General features: G+C 35.4%; 1 protein-coding gene across 6 annotated transcripts in view; it reads left to right on the forward strand.

The window, feature by feature from the left end:
- The window catches only part of NRCAM (neuronal cell adhesion molecule), a 141565-nt gene extending 121681 nt beyond the window's left edge, over window positions 1-19884 (forward strand). For 2 of the 6 annotated variants that reach the window (XM_085219535.1, XM_085219543.1), the window contains exons 27-31: window positions 888-1040; window positions 6224-6355; window positions 7877-7955; window positions 9767-10271; window positions 17543-17657. In XM_085219535.1, coding sequence (XP_085075661.1) covers window positions 888-1040; window positions 6224-6355; window positions 7877-7955; window positions 9767-10271; window positions 17543-17545 — 872 coding nt within the window. In that variant the 3' untranslated portion in view covers window positions 17546-17657. Of the gene's footprint in view, window positions 1-887; window positions 1041-6223; window positions 6356-7876; window positions 7956-9766; window positions 13726-17542 lie in introns of all 6 variants that reach the window. The other 4 variants (XM_085219552.1, XM_085219559.1, XM_085219564.1 and 1 more) reach the window with 3 other exon arrangements.
- Window positions 19885-20805: the final 921 nt, after the last annotated feature.

The following is a 20805-nucleotide window of genomic DNA, read 5'->3' on the forward strand; positions in this document are numbered from 1 at the left end:
AAATCAGCCTTTGTTCCTTTGTATTATTGTATAAATTATCATGAACATGAACTTCTAAAAAAAGAAGATTGCTTGAAATTGGTTACGATGCAGTGACTGCATATGTAAAAGTATGAATTTGTACATTAAACTGGGATATAACTGTTCTCCTAAGTTATGTCCAATTCAGGAAAAAATAAAAAAATAAAAAAATAAAAGAGTCAATATAAACAATCTTCTTTGTTAAATTAAACCTTAAGACAAGGTATCTACCAACTTGCATACTTTTCGTGGCATAAAATAGGTTTTAATCTTTGAGAATCCTTCTATCATTTGAAATACAGACAGTTGCCTAATAAAGCCAAGATATTTCTATTCAAATACTCTGTCCTTCTAAAGTTATGACTTAAGATGATCAATCAATAAGAATACAAATGCATTTTTCTGGATATTAGTCCAAGAAGTAGCTAAGACTACTGGGATAAGAAGATAATGATCAGAAAGTATGGTCTGTTCAGATTACAAAGTAAGACTTCTGCGCTAAAGTAAATGTTAACCAAAGCTACAGAAATGTAATCTAATTAAATGATTAAAATCTATTTTAATGTGTTTTATAATTGCAAGTTCAATGGGCCTTTAAAGAAAATAAATGAGAATATTTCTATACTACAGTGGAACAAATGTTTAAAATAGTCTCATAATTAATTTAGTGTCTTACTCAATATATTGCATGCAATATATTATTTACAGTCATGATTTTATACAGTTTTATTATTTTTTTAAGATAATTTTTGTTCAGCCAGTCCATAGCTTAGTCAAATAACTGTTGATATCATTCTGTCTAGAAACTTTCAGTAACAAATAGAAAATTAAAATTCCAATATGTTGTTTTCCTAAAATTTTTGTAGGCAAAGAAGATTGGAAAAAAGAAATTGTAAATGGTTCTCGAAGCTTCTTTGTGTTAAAGGGTTTAACACCAGGAACAGCATATAAAGTCCGAGTTGGTGCTGAGGGCCTGTCTGGTTTTAGAAGTTCAGAGGATCTGTTTGAGACAGGTCCAGGTGAGGCACACCGTACCAATTCTGTATCATAGTCAGAATTTCAATAGACCACATGCTGAAACGTTGAACTGCTTCTAGCTAAGACATGTTGTAGCCAGCATCTTTGTTTGTTCTTTTTTTTTAGAGCAATGTTGAATTGTTTTTAAACTCCTGGATGTGCTAGCACATTTAATATGTAAATTATGAATCTTTTAATCCTTTCAATTCACTGTGCTCTCTGTTCTTTATATTAGAGGCAAGATATTGCTCACACTCCATCTGTGCACGGAAAATGACCTATTCCATTTATTTCTAATTAATATAACTAGACTGTTGTATTTAAATAACACGTACATTACTAGATTTAAGTATATACATTTAAATCTAACAATCTTATATAATCAGATTTAATAAAAAATCTGATTAACTCTAAAATGAGTGTTTAATCAGAAGTGTAGAATTTGATGTCTTATGTAATTTAAACTACTCTTATGAGATTTTTACTTATAAATGTTTATTTTCCCATTTTATACTGGTTTTATAATTATTTTGATTTCACAAACTATATTTTGTGAGTCAGTAAGACTACTTTAGTTCTATATCATTACACTGAAAAGGAGTGCAGTGGTAAGCAAATCAGTAATGTTTGTTCATTTCACTTAGAGGAGGAGCTCTGTGGGAAGATTTTTTTTATGTTAATGCTGAATATGTTGTTGTCATCACAGCATGTTCTCGGTCAGCTATTTTTATTTATTTGTATTGCTGCTCATTCCAAGCATTTTGATCCATGCATAGTTATTTAGCTGTAGCATCACCATTGCAGAATGCTATGATTTAAGAAAGTAGTTTAAATATGACAATATGTTTGAACAATATGTAATAATTACGAGACAACAAAGTAAATAATGAATATACCAGTTTGAATGTGAACGCTTTCTAAAATCATATACTTTTTTTGCTATCTGTTCTTCCATTTCTGATCACAGTTTATTATGTTACAGGAAAGCTTTGAAAATACAGTGCTGAATAACAGTGCCAAACAAATATGCATGGGCCAAACAGAGAGTTTATTTGTGCCAGGGACAACAACTAGTATAAAGGCAATGCTAGAATTTTATGCAAATACACAAAATCCAAAGCTTGAAGCAGCAGTAAAGAAAGGATCAAGTCTGCAGTGTAACTTAAAACAAGCTGAATGGAAGCAAAAATTTCCCAAAAGCATCTTCCTGAACAAAGCGTACTGAACTGACAGATAAGGAATTCTATACATAACTGTGAATGAACCTTGGCTCATGTCTTCGTGTTACTAAGGAAGAAGGGGATTTAAAAGGAGTTTAAAGACATTGTTTTATGCATATACTGCACTGTTTGTGATTCTTGATCTAATGTTATACACACAGAAAAGATTATCAGGTGTAGTCAGTATGGATGTACCAATGGCAAACCATGCTTGACCAATCCAGTCTTCTACTATGTCAAGACTGGAGGGGAGATCAGTGAATGTTGTCTACCTTGACTTCAGCAAGGCTTTTGACAGAGTCTCACGTAACATCCTTGTAGGTTCGTTTAGGAAGTGTGGGATTGATGGGTAGTGAGATGGGTTGAGGACTGGCTGACTAACAGAGCTCAGAGGGTTGCAGTCTGCAGCACAGTCTAGTTAGAGGCCTATAGCTAGTGCTGATCCCCAGGAATTAGTACTAGATCTAGTCATGTTCAACATCTTAATCAATTACTTGAATGAAGGAATAGAGTGCGCCCTCAGCAAGGTTGCTGATAATGCAAAGCTGGGAGGAGTGACTGATACACCAGAAGGCTGTGCTGTCATTCAGCGAGACCTGAACAGGATGGAGAGTTGGGCAGAGAGGAGTATTATGAAGTCCAACAAGGGCAAGAGCAGAGTCTTAAACCTGGGAAGGAATGACTGCATGCATCAGTAGAGGTTAGGGGCTGACCTGCTGTAAAGGAGCTCTGCAGAGAAGGACCTGGGTGTCCTGGTGACAATTGGTTGACCATGAGCCAGCAGTGCATCTTTGTGGCTGAGAAAGCCAGTGGTATCCTGGGTTGCATGAAAAAGAGCATGGCCTGCAGGTTTGAGGGAGGTGATCCTCCTCCTCTACTCTGACCTGGTGAGGCCACACCTGGAGTACTGTGTCCAGTTCTGGGCTCCTCAATACAAGAAAGACAGAGATCTTGAACAAAGGAGAGCCACAAATATGATTAAGGAGTGTCTCTCTTATGAGGAAAGTCTGGGAGTGTTCAACTTGGAGAAGACTGAAGGTATATTATCAATGCTTAGAAATATCTAATGGCAAGGTGTCAAGGAGATGGGGCCAGACTCTTTTCAGCGTGCCCAGTGGCAACAGGCACAAACTGGCACACAAGAAGTTCCATATGAATGTAAAGAAGAACTTCTTTACTTTGGCAGAGCACTGGAACAGGCTGCCCAGAGAGGTTGTGGAGTCTTCTCTAGAGATATTCAAAAGCCACCTACTCTAAGGAACCTGATTTAGCAGGAAGTTGGACTCAGTAATCTCCAGAGGTTCCTTCTAACCTCTATAATTCTGTGATTCTGTGTGATTTCTTAAAGAAAAAATGTATGTCACACTGTCTTTAATCTAGATCATACTTTTAAACGCTGCAAACGATGAAGTAGATAACAAGAAAAATATTGGAGTGTGGAATGCTTTCTTAATTAGGAAATCAACTGCAATATTTGGCATATTGCCTTTTTTTTTTTTTTTTAGCAAGTTTTCCTACAGAACACCTTCATAATGCACATTTTGTCTTTTTAAGCATACCAGTAGTGTATTGCATTAGCAGTTCAGTAGCAGTAAATGTTTTTCTGCCTGTGGCAGATGATTTGCTTAGAGTGCATAGGAAATTCTGTGCCATTTTTATAGTTGCACTGAGGTCCAGAAACATCTCCTCACTGGGTATGTAATAAGTTAAAGAGTACAGGAAGCTGCATAAGTAAGTTTTCATCTTTGCTTTTTCCCATCTATCTTAAATACTTTTATGCATGAGTTGTTTTGCTTGTTGCTATTTTTTATTATATTTGAATGTTAAATGTGCTTTTGCATTTTGCTATAGTATTTATTATACAACCTTTAATGCCTTATTATAAATGCATATGTAAAAAACTCCAAATAATTTTGACCTCATTATGAAAACAAAATATATATTACTACGATTTGCAATTCAGAGGAAGATTGCCTTCGAGATTTTGTTTAAGATTGTCCTTTCTATTGATATTTATATACTTACAGTATATAAGGTATAAATATGTATATATATATATAAAGACTATATATATATATGTATACACACATAAGACTTTTTAACATTTTAATGTAAAAATGGTTAAACTAATACTCAGAGGTACTTACAGTCTTCATGCAGCACATGGAAGACCCTCTAGGACCATATGTTGCTGATGTTTACAAGCTAGTTGCCTCAGCCTCTCTGAACTAAGAAATAACACTGAGACATGGACTTGAATTCTGACCTATAACTGTTACATTTTCTTGTAAGTGTGCTTGCCACTCCAGCACAGTCTCTTATCAGCTCTTGTCTGCCAAGCAAGACTCCAGTATTGCTCAAAGGATGCAAGCATGGGCTTATTACCAGTTTATATTCTCCATGTTTTGTAAGGGGAAGAGAGTATGTGCTGTATGTATCACGTGGACTCGTAGTTCAATGAGCTTGGACAGTCAGTGCTCATTGAAAATGGACTCTCTGTAATATGTTCTTATGAGCTTTCTCTTAAAGACACATCTTCTCAAAGAAAGGTGAAAATCTTTATGGGATTCTATGACTTTCACATTTCTGTGTGAAAAGCTATTTGTGCATTATGCCCTCCACTTCACTAGAAGCCAGCCCGTAGGCATTACCTAGTGGATACAGGTGAAATCTTGTGCCATGGGAGCTGATATACTGAACAAATAAGTATTTGTAGAACATCTAAATTGAAAGAGACCCGTAAAGATCGAGCCCAGCTCCCTGGTACAATCTGGCTGTAGTGCAAAGTGTCTTCTAAGCTGAGATCTATTGATCCTTACTAAAATTGGCTTAACTCATGAAGTCAGAAAAAAAATAATACTGAAACAAAATACTATATGAGCTGTACATAGGAAATCTTTGCACGTGACTTTCCTCATTCATGTGGAAAGATGATCTTTGTTTATGTCTCTCAAGACAGAGATGAGTCTCCACACAGTTTCAAACTCTTGGGTTTGAGGCTTGGAGGAGAATAAATAAGGTTTCAGTGGATGTCCATCTACTTAACCTTTATGTCTTCTTCTGTCTATAGCTCACATTTCCAGCTTCTGTCACCCTTCCATCTTTCTCCCAGATCCTAAGGGCAGTCGCTGGCCAGCGTATTTCCAAGTAGGAGAGTGGAAAATAAGGTTATCCAGGAAAATCCTCCTACTGTGTCAAAGACTAGTAGCAGTTCCAGCCACCAAACCACACAGATAATTTCTTTCCTCACTCGTGACTGTAGTGTTTCCTTATTGTTCACATTATTTTCCAAATAGAATCAGCATTTGGAGAGAAATAGTGTAAAGGAAAAGCTTCCCAATTGCTTTGTGTTAAGTTCTCACTAATACTAAATTATGGCAATCATGATAAATTTTAGGATGCTGTACACATTTGAGGAGAGGAAGAACACATTATGCTTAATAAGGCTTTAAAGGATGCTTCATTGTTGATTTTTAGTTGAAATTGAATGTTATGGTCTTGAATGACCCATCTGTTTCTGTTTCTGACTAATAGGTGTGCAGTAGCTAATGATTATTGCCTTTTTATTCATTTCGGTAATGCAATCTAAGTGTTTGTGTGAATTACAATTTGCAATTTCATTTCAGTAGTTCAATTAATGTAAAATGGTTGAACACGGTCCTGAAATTCGTGAAAAGCAAGACAGTATGTGTACATGGTTTTGCAAAATAGCTGCTAAGCCTAAATGTTGAAAAAAGTTGGCAGAATTCTTATATATTCAAAAATAAGTTCTGTGCACTTTTCCTTGGAAATATTTTAAATAATGAAAATATTCACTAAATACAATATCACTACTTTTCTTAATACTAATTTTTGCAAGTGTTATTCCTTAATTAATAAATGATGAATACTGACTATTATTTAATTTAATTAACATAGAATTTTAATGCAGGTAAACTTCTCATAATGTTTTTTTTCTACTCTAGCAATGGCAAGTCGGCAGGTAGACATTGCTACTCAAGGATGGTTCATTGGACTTATGTGTGCTGTTGCACTTCTTATCTTGATTTTACTGATTGTTTGCTTCATAAGGAGGAATAAAGGTGGCAAATATCCAGGTACGATATGTAACAATAAAAGTAAAAGTTATCTCCTGGTAATCAATCCATTTATCACAGATCTCAGTTTATACACAATTGCATTTATATATGAGAAATCAGTCTTATTGTTTGGTAGGCTCATTGGGAGTAATCTGCCTACTGGTAGAGAACTTCAGTCCCTAAAAAGAGTTTTCTCACTCATCTTTAGAGGATTGATTCTATTACCCTACATTAACACTTTAGAGAGGGTTGAGTTTTCTTTGGGATACTTGGCCATTCTGCCAGAACTGCATGCCCCAAGTTTAGTCTTTTAATTCACCAGAAAGAGCTGATTTAGAACTCTTATTAAATTATTTTTGTCTTAATTTTAGCATGTCATCTTCAGATTACCGATAGCTATAAAAAAGTATTGAATTAATTTAATATGAAATTACAGCAGCCAGATACATTTCAAGGTGTTATGAATTATTATGAGGAATGATTTATATCATTTTAATCAACAGTGTATAAACTGATGATGTACAAATTAAGTGTGGAAATGACCAGAATAAAATATAAGAGGCAATATATTGGATTATATAGCAGTATAATCCAATATATAAGTAATGATAAGGTAATAATAATATCCAAATAAAAATAGTAATAATATAATAATAATAATGGTAAAAATAATATTTAAAAAAAAAAGGAAATGAAAAGACAAAGAAAACCATGGTGAAGATAATTGTTGACCAGTATATTATTTTACTATGACAACACTCCTAATTTATAGGAATATTTTTTATGTAAACATTTATCTCCTCAGATACTAGCAGGTTTCTGTGCTGCATGGTTGCATGAAGACAAATTACATGCAAAAATTAACACAACACATACGCAGTCTTACCAGTGAATGCAAACTGTAACAGGGATGTGCAAGAGAAAGATTGTGTTAAATTTAGGTTCTGTTTTATGTGTTTTTCCTTTGCTTTTGATCATGTCATAGAACAAAAAGAAATAATGGACAGACCAAGCCTATTCTTTTCCAATATTAACATTTATCAAATGCTGTTTAAAATTTCCTGGAGACTCTATTGCAATACTTTTACTGCATTGTTAGGGCATGACATGAAAGCAGAAAGAAACAATCAGTGAATACAAGTGAATTTGATTCAATTTCATCAGTTGATGTGGGAGAAATATCAAGAGGCAATATGGAATGTGGATATTCAGATTTCAATAAATAATAGCTCTGCTAATAACACAAGAAAATAAAATAGTTCCGTATTTTTTAACAAGTATTTATTTTGAAATGAAAGAAAGGAAAAGTTTTATTCATGCAGGATGACACGGTGTTTTGTGCTTGAATTAAGATAAAATTCTGTAATTAACAGATCTTTTCCTTCAAAAGAAAACATGTATTAGTCTAAGGCTCCAGTTCAATAAATTGTTCTTATTTAAATCATATTCTAGCCAAATCTGATTGGTTTGAGAAATTAAGGTCTTAAGGTTTCTAGCTTTGCAGTTTAATGATAAAAGTTATTATTTCAAATATTGTAGTGAAGGAAAAGGAGGATGCACATGCTGATCCAGAAATACAGCCTATGAAGGAAGATGATGGAACGTTTGGTGAATACAGGTGAGCAGTTGATGTGGTTTGTTGTGTTCACTCTTCGTATCACATGTACTTTATGTAATATCACACTTGCAATTTCAAAACTAACTTTATTTTAGTGTTGAGAAAGATTCTGCTTCCATTGTTTTATAGAACTGTAGATAGCATTTCAACTATGCAATAAGAAAAAAAAATAAAAATCTGAGATTAAATAATTGAGAGCTTAGAAAAAGCCACAATTGCAAGCTGAAATCCAGATTCAAACACAGTTGTCTCAAAGGGAGGAATCCTTTTTTGTAAACCCATGTTTCAGGTACTTAAAATATCAAATACAGTATGCTTTCAACCTTTCAATTAGAGTACATTTGACATTATGTTTTTTGAAAATACATTTCTAATTGAAGTTTAATAAAGACAGTCTTGTGTTCCACTGACTGGAAAACAAATGCATTTAAAATGCCATAAATGGTAACACCCGATCTAATAAAAGGCAGCAACATTAGACATGGAGGTGAGAGAATGTCCTACGGGAAAAAACAGATCTTCCATCCATGTATTTCAGTGCAAGAAACAGAGAAAGCAGATTCAAAGCATGCAACACAGCTCTTATTCCTGACTCTATTCCTTCATTCTAAAAGTAGTCTACCTGAATCTCCTGACATCACAAGAAGCATGCTTTGGGAAGTCCATTCATAGATTATTAAATAAAACAACAGCATATTATTTATTGGTTTTGAACCACAGTTTTTCAAATAATGTTCTTAGTTTCTAAATATGTCTATGCTGATATATTTTATTTAGGTTTTGTAATGCATTTTAAAATGTATTGCTGTGTTAAAAATTATTGTAAACACCCTTTATTACTTTGAAAATGCTTAACTTACACAGATTTAAAAAAAAACAAAAAACAGTTTTTCCAAGAAAAATTCTCTTGCTTTAGCTTTCTCCTGTAAGGGAAACGTGCATATAGATCTGACTGCATTAGATTTCCAATTCTGAATACCAAAGAACAGTTTCTGTTTGTTCTTGTGTGGTTTTTTTTTTTTTTTAAACAATACTACTCTGTTCTTAGGTCAATCATTTTTGTGTGCCGTTTTTTTACAGCCTTAGGTGCATATGTACTAAACAAATTTAGCTGATAAAAGCAGTAGTATAAACCAGCATTTGGAAGCAGATGTAAATAAGTGCTGTATACATTTTCCTATGCAGTCCAGTTTGCATTCTCATTTATCACTCCTCTGTTTTTCAGTACTTGGAACTTTCAGCAGCAGAAGCTGGCCCTTATACATAATTGCACAAATTCTGTGACTTGAATATATGTTTTCTTAGGTCTAAAGTAAAATTATTGAAATCTACTTTCATGTGTGACCTGTAGCAGAATTTGAATTTGTCTCCATATTGAAGAGACTTAAGTCAATCTAAAGAATCATATAGTGTTTTGTTAAATGATTTTATTTATATACCACTTGTCTGGTGAAAATGGACATTTGCATGCCTAGCTTTAAGACTTGTTCATATGCTTATCCTATTTACCATGCAAAAACTCCTTTCTAAAATGTATTTCTGTGTAATTAGTCTATGTTGGGCTTTCCTCTTTTTTCCTTAGAGACAGGGCAGCAGCAGCAACCAGTCAGATTACAGAAGATATCTTGGCACTCTCTCTGCAGCCCAGCATCCCTGCAGTCACTCAGTTCCCAGTTTGTCTGTCTCACATGGCACTGGTCACGATGCAGTGCTTTTATGAGGACAAAGGGTATAGGGTCTCCCTTGAACAAAAATGTGATTTTTGAAAGGTTTGGAAATCCGAGTATTTTGAACTTTTTTCATCACTTCAGGTCCATGTCTGCTTGGACAGGAAAGAAAATGGACAAGGAAAAGAAAAGAAAAGGTAGCTGTGCAAGTTCTTCTGAAGCAGACCCTGTCTTTACCAAAGCAAAGTCTGTGAGATCTGACAGATCCAACTTCTTCAGAAGGTCAGGGGATCAATACTCCAACATCAGATCAGAGGCCTCCTTCACCAGGAGGAAGGCTAGGCAGTCTTCAGAGCTTAGAAGGGCTAGTTCTGTCTCTGCTTCCCTCTGCCAAGAGGGGAAAAGGTCAGACAAATGGATATACAGGCATGGCTCTAGATGTCATGCTTCTGAGCAACAAATAATGGGTTTGGATGAGGGTTCAAATTCTCAGGCAGGACATCCACACCCTTTCCACCAACCCCTCAGCTGCAACTCAATTCGTGGCCCACTGGCAAGGCAGCATTCTTCTCTCCTGCACCGGTTCAGCCAGACCCCAGACTACTACAGCTCAGATTCAGAAGACACTCAGAACTCCAAACACAGGAAGGTAAGACCTTCTGCTACTACTCATTTCTCTGAATCTGAAAAGAATTCATTAATGAAATCTGTAATTTTGCCTGAGCTAGCTACTGTCTTAAAGGATGCACTCACATCAGCCAGACAAAGTATAACTTCTGTGGCACAGACTAGGTCCCACTCAATAAAGCATCCCAGGATACCAATTACAGAAGTTCCAGTGGTTTCTCTAGAAGAAATGGGAAGCAGTTCCCAAACTTTTGAATCTGATCAAATAAGCAGTATAAAAGATCAAGCAACTTCTGGGAAGGAGAGAGTTGATGCTTACAAGGATTTGGAGGTTGATTCATCCCTTGAAGATGATGAGGTGTCATCTGAATCCCCTACAGAAGATGAAGAAGGACCAGATGCTGTACGTAAGTTTGGCATGGAAAACCAGAGTTATCTGTTCAAGCACATTAAAAGAGTGTTAATGCTGAAAACTTCCAAAGGTGAATGCCCTTCAGGAGAAATGCCTGCCTTATCTGAAAAAGGCAAGGTAGATAATGCACTTCCTATCCATTCAACAGTGGAAAATTTCATCTGTAGGATTTGGGGTAATCCTGAGGCAAAACACGAAGCCCCAGAAATCCTACATAAGCTGTATCCTCTTCCAGTGGATAAAGCTGCTTTGTGGGGCACTTTGCCTAAGGTAGACAGGCCATTGATTACTGCTGATTCTGTGCTTTCAATGCCTACTAACATGGATGCTCTCCCTAAAGATCTTACTGATAGAAAGATTGAAGAAGAAATCAAAAGATCTTTCAAGCTGGTTGCAGCCCAGCTTGGAGTGTCTATCTACTGCACTTATGCTTCTAAGGCATTACTATTATGGCTGGAGGAAGAACAAGCCAGAGTCAAAAGAAAATGTGTCCCATCTAGTGCCATACAGAGGAAACACAGACTGTGTAAACTTGCAGCTAACTTTATCCATGATGCAGCTGAGGATTCGCTTAGACTCACAGTTAAAAATGTTGCATGTCTCACAGTAGCCTGGAGAGCTATATGGCTGCGTCCTTGGACCTCATCGCTAGATCTCAGATGTCAGCTGCTCTCTCTACCATACACTGGTGGCAAGCTATTTGGTGAATCCTTGGTCCAGATCCTGAAGGATTTTGCAGAACACAAACATTCCTTACATCAGATGAAAAAAAAATGCTCTTTTGGCAGTTCATTTTCTTATCCTCACAAGTCTCAGAGTTCCTTCCGTTCTCCTCCAAAGTTTAAAGGAGGAAAGGGAAAATACAAGGTCTCACAGTCTTTTCATGCCAGCTATGAAAGGACATCTCATTTTCAAAGAGATACCAGACCATCAAGAGGAACTTTCTAAGAACAGCTAAAACTATCATCCTTTCTCAAGAACTGGGGAGACTGAAAAATACATAAATTTATGCTGAATAAACTTCAATATTTCTGGGCAAGTAAGGCCAATGTTTTGAAAATGTATTATTTCAAAATAAGATTTAAATTATTAAATTACTTAAATCTTAATTGCTAATTATCATTTCCTAGAGAAGTTATAGGGAGGTTTTTGGCACATTCAGCTTCTAGTATTCCCGGTATTCTTGGAGTGGCTTGGACTTGTTTGAAATGTTGCAGTCTTCAATGATGTTTCTTCTTCTGAGAGCATATTTTCTGCAGAAAATAGCGTATTTTCTTCCATATTGATCTCATGGAGGAAAAAGTAATGTTTCTGGGATCACAGATTGACTGGATGTACAGTGTTCCTGTGATCGGTGGCATACACAGTTCCTCTAGAATTGTTTCTCTACAATCCCAGTGGTTTGGAAAAAACAGTGAATTTTGGACAATGTTTACACTAAGAAACTGCAAGAAGTACAACAAATGGTATAAATGTGTTTATTTAAATTTAAAACAAAGACTACACAAAGCTCCTGTTCCAGTCAGGGTAGCTATATAAATCAGCCCAAATTTCTGTCCTGGGTCATAGATCAAGAGAGTTTAAGAACAAATGGTGTCTATAGATCTGTTGGTTCACGGGTGAGGAGAGATTGCAGGTGTACATTTCTTATTTAGCTTCATGAAATTAGAGCCTTTTGCGTCTCTTCTTACATGATATCCCAGTGTATTTGTCCTCAGAGGAAGATCAAACAGGATAAGGCATCTATAGAAGCAGGACTGCTAGTGTGGTTACACAGGATATTTGCACATTTTGTTGAATTCCTTTGCCTCCTTTCTTCATCATTTTGACACAGATTATTTTTTCTAGAAATTCCTAGCTATGCTATGGGAGACTTTCTGGAAATGGTTAATGGAGAATTCTGAGACCAATAGATAATGTATTAGTCTTCCTGGTTTGTCTAGGTTGACTAGCAATGAGGATATAGTTTGTACATGCAACAATATTTTGTTATGATTTATTGCAGTCTAGGTTTGTTTCCAGGGGAACCTAGCAATGATTTGTGCCTCACAACAGTTGTAAGGTTGAGCCTTTCTAGCACTACAGATGATGTCAGTAGATTGCCCCTGGAGGATTCCTGACTCTGAATAGTCTGATTGGATTTGGCAGTGATCTTACTGTGTCCTCATTCACACATGCGTTCTTTCTCCAATGGTTCTTATTTTAATTCTTGAGCATCTGTGTCACCTACTTTTTAAAATCAGTTCTTTGTTTTTTTCTTTGTACAGTTTTTCTCCTGAAATAGCAAGGGTGGACAGTTTGATTAAATTTATCTTAAGTGGATTTTTCTTTACAACTTTTCACTAGGAGTAGATCAGATTCTTAGGCTAACAACTTTTTCAGCCTGCTGCCAGGAACTTAGTCTTCAGTTTTTTCAGCTTCTGCCATGATTGAAGATTACAAACATGCTAAAGAAAATCTGCTCAGAAAAAAAACCAACCAATAAGATAGATGTGCCTTTGTCTTAGGTAGATTGGAAATAGTACAACGTTTTGAAATCTGAATTATTTGTGTAAGAGTGTAGGGAAAAGTATAATCTGCACAATCCTCAGGATCTCTTATCAATTAAGGAGTGTGAGCAGATGTCCATCAGGCATTGGATCAGAGGTTGTCCTGGAATCTACAACAAAGCCACAGTGTAACATACTTCTGTGCCTTTGTGTGCTTATACTTGAATATTTCTGGTGTGTTGACCTGAAGGCACAAAACAAGAAATTCATTGCCAACAAATTTCTTCCTTGTCATCCTCTTTCTGCATCCAATATCCCAGAATGCTTTACCCATTTGGTTTGTTTTGTGTTGCCTTTCATCTGACAGCTGTGCTATAAGGAAAAGTAGTATATTGCTAACCATATATTGAGTTGTTTTGCATGTCCATGAATGTGGCAAAGTTTAGTGGGAACTAGTTGCCTGCTGGACTGCAGAGGCATCGTAATACTGTCTTCCCCATTCTGACTGGTTGCTGCATGTACCCATATCTAAGGAAGAAAAGTTGAAAAGTTGAAAGAAGAAAGGAGATTTCAAGGTACATATTTCTTTCAATAACTGATGATTTTGTGAAATGGAAGTACTTTTTAAAAAATGTTTGTACTTTGCATTTACACATTATTTTTACCTCCATACTTCATCTCTCTTAATCATTGTCTTCAAGTTTACTGTGTGTTTCATAGAACTAAGAGGGAAAGAAATATGTATTAGCAGTTATCTCAGGAAAGTATTTAGAATTTTAGAGTCTGCCTTACTATCAAATTCTTGTTGAAATGGCATGAAATGCCTGATACATATTGGTACATACCAAAATGTCAGGTGCATTTCTGTGTTTATTGAGCAACTTTCATCCTTAAAAAGCTGGTAAAACAACTAATAGACAACAAATAGAGAAGGTGTCCCTAATCTTCGTTTCATGGTCTTCTGATCTGAAGATAAAATTCAGTTACATTCTCATCTCTTGTTGCATTCCAGTACTTATTGTCTCACTGTTGTCAGCGCTGCATACATGACACATTTCAAAATACTTCTTAAATTTTCCATTGTAATTTTAGTTAACCCAATTTGTACTTTCTGCTTCAGTTCAGAATATTACACTAGATAAGCTTAAAAGTCAGCAAGCAAAAGCACAAACAAAAACTAAAAGAAAGTGTGAGCTTTGATGGTTACATTTTGGTCTGTTTTTATGAACAGTCATTAGAAAATCTTGCAGATACTGTATCAAAATTTCTGACCTTAATGTGTTTTTGCAATATTATATAGTCTAAAGTGTAAAGTGTTATATAACTCTTTGGACATCAATATTAATAATAGGACAACTGTGTGGCTTTTGTAGTTTGCCTCTTGGCAGCACACAGAAAACCCATTCATTTCTCCAGAGTGCCAGAGTCCCTTCTCTGTTTTGCACACCCAGGGTTGCAAAAGTGCTGTCAAAAATATTGATGTCTTCACTTTTTTTTCTCTCTCTCCTTTTTGTTTTCTCTTCTATCCTCCCTTTCTTTCCCTTCCACCCAAAACACTGTGCTCATCTAATACAAGTGTTATAATCCAGTTTGACAAAGATTCAAGGCCCCATTCAATGTGTTTCTCTTCCTGAAAAAGGAAAAGAAAGCACCTTAGATAACCCACTTCTTTTTTCAATGCCAGAGCCAGGGAGAACTTCCTTCTGGACTTTTCTGGCACAAAAGAGGAAAGAATCCCCAGGTTCAGGTTTGATTTTACACCTGCTGTAACTGTGCTCTTATAACAGCACCCACCTCCATGCAGGTCTCCATGCAGGTACACTCCTAGGTAAATCTGCAGTTTTGTTTGTTTTTAATTATACAGACAGTAGAATCTGTATCCTTGATAATATCTAGAAAAAATACAGACAGAATGCAACCATGTAATTATTTATTTATTGTTCAGATTATAAATAAATTTTGTTTCCAAAGCAAAGATCAACACAAAGGAAAAGTTTCTATTCACATATTTATCAAAGTTGAAAATTAAAATTAAGCTTTTTATTGGATTAAACACAAAAATGTCTGAAATGTGGATATGTTTAGTACAGTAATGGTATATTATGTACTTACTTTATACTTCCAGCCTAGTGAATTGGATTGGATCATGCTTTAGAACATTTACAGTTTCTTGACCAGTTGGATAGGGTGCAAATGCATTTTTAATTTGCTTTCATTCCTATATGTTACTGCATAAGCAATTCTGAAGCAATGTTCTTTACTAAATGCTATTACTGAGAAGTCATTAAACACTGCAGGTCATTTTTCTCTGCGAATAGGACCTGGTATCATTCAATGTGAGGGTCTGGTCTTCATTGCTTTTGTATAGCCTGTTTTAATGACTTGACCTCAGAGGAGGGCAATGAAGAAAATACTTTGCTATCTGACTAAGAGACTCATACTTAGGATTTATGATAGTCTATTCTTTATTTACCTTTTACATACAAGATCTTTCCAAAATGATCTGTCTTTGTAATCTGCTCGTGTTTGCAGTGTCACAAACATTTGCACTTTGCTGCTGCATGACTGACATTTTGGAGCAGAATTCATTTAAGTGTTAATAACCTATATGTTTGCAGTGAGCGCATAAGATCAATGATCAGATATTTATCCTAATGCCATGTACACAGCAATAATGAAAAACAAAGTCAAGCCAATATGGTCAAGTGTATTTGGCCTCTGTACATTTTAATTTTAACATGAAGGTTTTAATAAGATAATTGTTCCTATCACTTTTGTGTATGCATAGAAAATAAAATCTCTTCTATGCTTTAAAAAAACAAAAATGTTACATGCATATTCTTTCGGAATGTGAAACTTGGAGTTTTCCAAAGTAAAAAAAGGATGTTGAGATATGGAATACCAGTTGGATGGAAAGTTATGTAGTGGGTTGCTGAAATACTTCTCGATAGAGCATTTATCAGTGAACCTATAATATGTGACCTTGTATATGCTATAATGTTTTGATTTTTCTGGATATTCAGAGATAGTCAGTAGAAAAAAGAAAGCAAATACCTTATGGGACAATTTAAGGTATTTGTTTATAAGGAATTACACAGTTAAAATAGTTTGCTGAACATATATTCAGTCTACTAATGTAAATTTTACATATTTTCATTTCCTTATATTCTATACATGTTTATTTACATTTTCCTTAAGATGGAAGTCATGAAGGAAAAAAAAATTGTTTGGTCTTTGATACCTATATAAAGTCACATGTTTTGTTTAAGACAAAGTTTAAGACAGTGCTTTTTCAGTACTGCCAGTAGTGTTTTTCAGTTGGGGATGGTTTGGAGCTGCTGCTGAAATCTTCCTCTTGAGACTGAAGTGCAGTGTCGAGGCTTAAGAAAAGAGCCCAGCTGCATCTGTTTCACAAAATGCAGGCTTACCACAGCTACAAATTTGTTTGGGATGCTGATGGTGCTGCAGCTTTTCTACTGACTGCAGTACTCTGCTAAATGGATCTTTCATCCCTGCCTTTCTTTCCTTGCCTTTTTCTGTTGTGCTCCAAATCATCATCATCATTGCCTGAACATGGGTTTGAGATAGGGAGATTGATCTCATAAGTAATAAAAAACCTAAGCATGCTCTTAACTGCTCATTTCTAGCTACTGTAAGCTGAATTTTTTTATTTACCTGTATGCAGTAAAAGTTTTAGCAATTTTAAAAGCAACTTATTATTGATAAAATACTGATCACTATCAGGATATGGACTTTGCTTTTCTTCTTAGGCTATTTTCATTTGTTTCTTCTGCACCCTTTTAATGGAATATGTAGGTCTCTTGAAAGGTAAGATTAAAAATTGTAAGTCTGGCCTGCATTATGTAACAAATTATTTGAAATGCAGCACTGTTATTTTCTTTGTACTAGTAAAGAAAATCAGTATATTCCATTTAACCGAATTCATTCTTCATTCGTGTTGAAGGAGTCAAAGAAATTAAGAAGTTTAACAGACTAACTTCACAGCACATCAGAATCTTGTTACTTTGAAGAACAAATAATTTTTTTTGGTAACTTTACAACCCCCTTCTTAATGCTTGCAGTTTCATCTAAATTGCTTCCAAGCCAAGGGCACAGGTCTTACCATTGAAAAGTCATGCACGATGAAAAAAATAAAAATAGAAAACCACAAAAACCCACCTTCCACTGAAGGCATTCTCTGTTTAAACCATCACTACACCATGCATTCATGTCAACTGCATCATATTGATTTGTCTCTACAATGTGTGTGGATTTACTGCAGGATTATAGGGCTGCACACATGCTTCTTATGAACTCTGCATGCATGACTGATTTTGCCTTACAAAATGGTGCATCACTTAATTCCTTTCGTTTGTTTGTTTGTGTCTCCAGTGATGCAGAGGACCATAAACCTCTAAAAAAAGGAAGTCGGACACCGTCAGACAGAACTGTGAAAAAAGAAGACAGTGATGATAGTTTAGTTGACTATGGAGAAGGTGTAAATGGCCAGTTCAATGAGGATGGCTCCTTTATTGGACAATACAGCGGTAAAAAAGAGAAAGAACCTGCAGAAGGAAATGAAAGTTCTGAGGCTCCTTCTCCTGTAAATGCCATGAATTCATTTGTGTAATCAAAGAACTTGATTCCCTTGTGTTTTCTGTTTGTTTGCACTTGTACGTCCTCCTTCTTGTACGATGAACATGCAGGTAACAAAGCTCCTCACCTCAAAGTGTTTATGCTATGAGAACGTGTACAATTATATGGTATAATGACACACCAAGTGGGATGGTAGTATGAATCAAGAGACAAAATTCAAATTCTGTTTGAAGCTTGGATTTCCTTACATTTCTAAAAAAGGAAACGACACAGAAAAAAATAGCATTGACTTACAATTTTGTTTCCTGTTGAAAACATGGTATAATGCATGAAAAAAAATACTACACAATTCACAATCTCACGTTCACTATAAAAACATGGACAGTTTGTTATGCGGTCCTCAGCTGAATCCCTGGGTATGAATTCCATTTTCATTGTTAGAGTGTTATAGTAGTATTATATAGAACTTCAATGTCTTTGTGGACATTGTTGTGAAATTGGTGACTTAATGTCTAGCTATCATATGTCTTTTTGCAAGACAGTTAGGAACAGTATGTACAGTATATAATTGCTAAATGATTTTAGTATGACACTTGCATTTGCTGATGCTTAATGAGACCCTATTATCTGCTCTTTGCTCCTATTACTTTATAGCCTTTTTAATCTATCAAGTATTACAGCAGTACAGTGTTCTATTTTTTACATCAAAACACGTTGGATTGATTTTAGGGTATAAAAGATATGCATTGCAATGCATTTTGGAATTTGTACAGTCACTGAAAGAAAAACTTTAAAATGAGAGAAAATATTCCAGAAAATACAGGGCAAAATACATTCAGTGCCTTTATACAATATGCATTCCATAATGCACTGTACTATGAAATCAGTTGGTGCAGTAAACTGTGATTAGCGGACTACTATCATTGCCATAAAGCAAAAGCTGTAAAATAAAAAAGTGTTATGAAACTGTTGTGCTAAAAATTGGAATGTTTTAAATGTTTTAAATTACACAAATGAGAATATGAGTGTTTGGTTTTTTTTTCCTTGTTAAAGAAACACTTTCTAGATGGTTACAGCACAACAGGTTTTCATGGCCTTAGAAGATTTATTTAAAATAAGTAATCAAGCAACCAGAAGTAAATTACTTCCTTACACAGCAAGCTATAAGCTCTTCTAAAACAAAGAGTTAAAAACCAAGGCAGCCAACTTCACCAGCAAGAGTGCGTTTCCCTCTGTGTCGCGGCCCAACCAGTGTGGCAGCTTTGGAATTATCTACACCCCGAAGCAGTGTGGGGTTACTGCTCACAACTGCAGAATTCAATCTGACAAGTGCTTCTATGGTTTAGTGGTAAAGGATTACCATTATCAGTTCCAAAATTATTTTCTCGCATACAATATCAATCAAGTGTTTACCTCCAAATATAAATTTTATAACAACCTATGGTTGAAGGAATGCTCAGTTTCATTTGCCAATAAATTGGTTTTTCATAACTTGCATCAAGTTTAATTTTAAGTAAGCTTTTTATATGTAGATATTTTGTTGAATTTGTAAATACACTTAAAATGTAGGTGCTATATGCTTCTAGGTGTTACAAACAAATAAAACAAGAAAGCTTACGTTGTACTGTGTAAGAAGTACTATAGCCAATGGTGTGCATGGTATTTTAAGGCATCTACTTCAATATAATTTTTTTTTTTTTTTTTTGCTGTGACAACAAAATAGTGAACTGTTCTGCTTTCTTACTGCAGATTCCTAATTGAACCATTCAGAGCTTTTGCCAGTGCATTACATCTGATCATAGCACACCTCGCAGCATCCATGTATATATTGTAGGGAAGGTACAACTGAAGTACTCACAAGTGTATCTGTCATAAGCTTCTTTCGCACCTTTGAGCTTTCTGTTGATCAGTTTTCCTAACGGGAACCGAAACAAAAAGTGTATCATACAAACGTTGACTACAAAGCACAAAGAGAAAATTTCTTAAGATTTGCCAATGGTTTTGGTAAAAAAAAGAATATAATTTTATTTAATTGTAGATGCTGAATGATCTGTGCATGTGGGGGTAAACATACAGGCTTACTTCTGTAATAGTGCAACAGATTTTGTATTAAAAATAAATGTGGTTTTAAAATTTCACTGTTTGTTCTGTTTACACTAGCAGTAAAGATCACATCTGATTTACCATCTAATTAAGAATTTGAAGTAGGAAAAAGCATGGAACAACTCTATCAGAAGCTGTTGCCATAGTGTTACAGGACTATATATATTGCCAAATTATTTATGGAATACTGCAGGTCTTTACATACAACCATTCAAAAAGAAAGGTGAATTTTATCTGATCATTTGCCATTTAAATCTGCTGCAGTTTATATTTTACTTCCATAGATGCTTTATTTAGTCACGTTTCTGTGAAGAAAAAAAAAAACGAAACAGACAAACAGTCATGTTCATACTTGTAAGTGTGAATAAGAGGAAATAAGAATGTTCGTTCCAAATTAAGAGCCTTCAAATAGGATCCTAAAGCCTAAAGAGCATAAAAAATTCGGAGCATTTTTAAACTGGATATTTAGCAGTACATGAAATGAGAGGATTTGAAACAGCACCTCTTACAGTGTACAAAATCCATTGCAATGCTTTTTGCATATCTTGCCTATTCTGTGTATGAGTGGAAACAGGCTGGGCAGGAGGGCAGTTGCTCTGCAGGGGAGCCATGGATTCCAAGAGGCACAGATGCTTCAGGAAATACATCAGAAGATTGATGTTTGCCCACAGTGCTCCAAAGAGGGATTAAATCCCTGAATCAGAAGCTGTTCTGTCCGCTTCCTGAGCCATCTTTGTAACTGGAACCCCCTGGCTATTCCCATGTCTGTCATCTGCGCAGTCACCATTCTGGCACCTTCAAATGTCAGGCTGCCTGTTTTTCTGCTCAGGTATCTGATGATTTTTCCAGCAATGTTCTAGAAAATTGACTGGGAGATATGAAGTACAGCTGTTTCTATTTAGAAAAAAAAAGAGTAATTCCTGGGAAGAGGCATCTGGGCTGACTAGACTTTGTTG

This window comes from Meleagris gallopavo, chromosome 1 (assembly GCF_905368555.1).
Source record: "Meleagris gallopavo chromosome 1, MGAL_WU_HG_1.1, whole genome shotgun sequence".
NCBI lineage: Eukaryota > Metazoa > Chordata > Aves > Galliformes > Phasianidae > Meleagris > Meleagris gallopavo.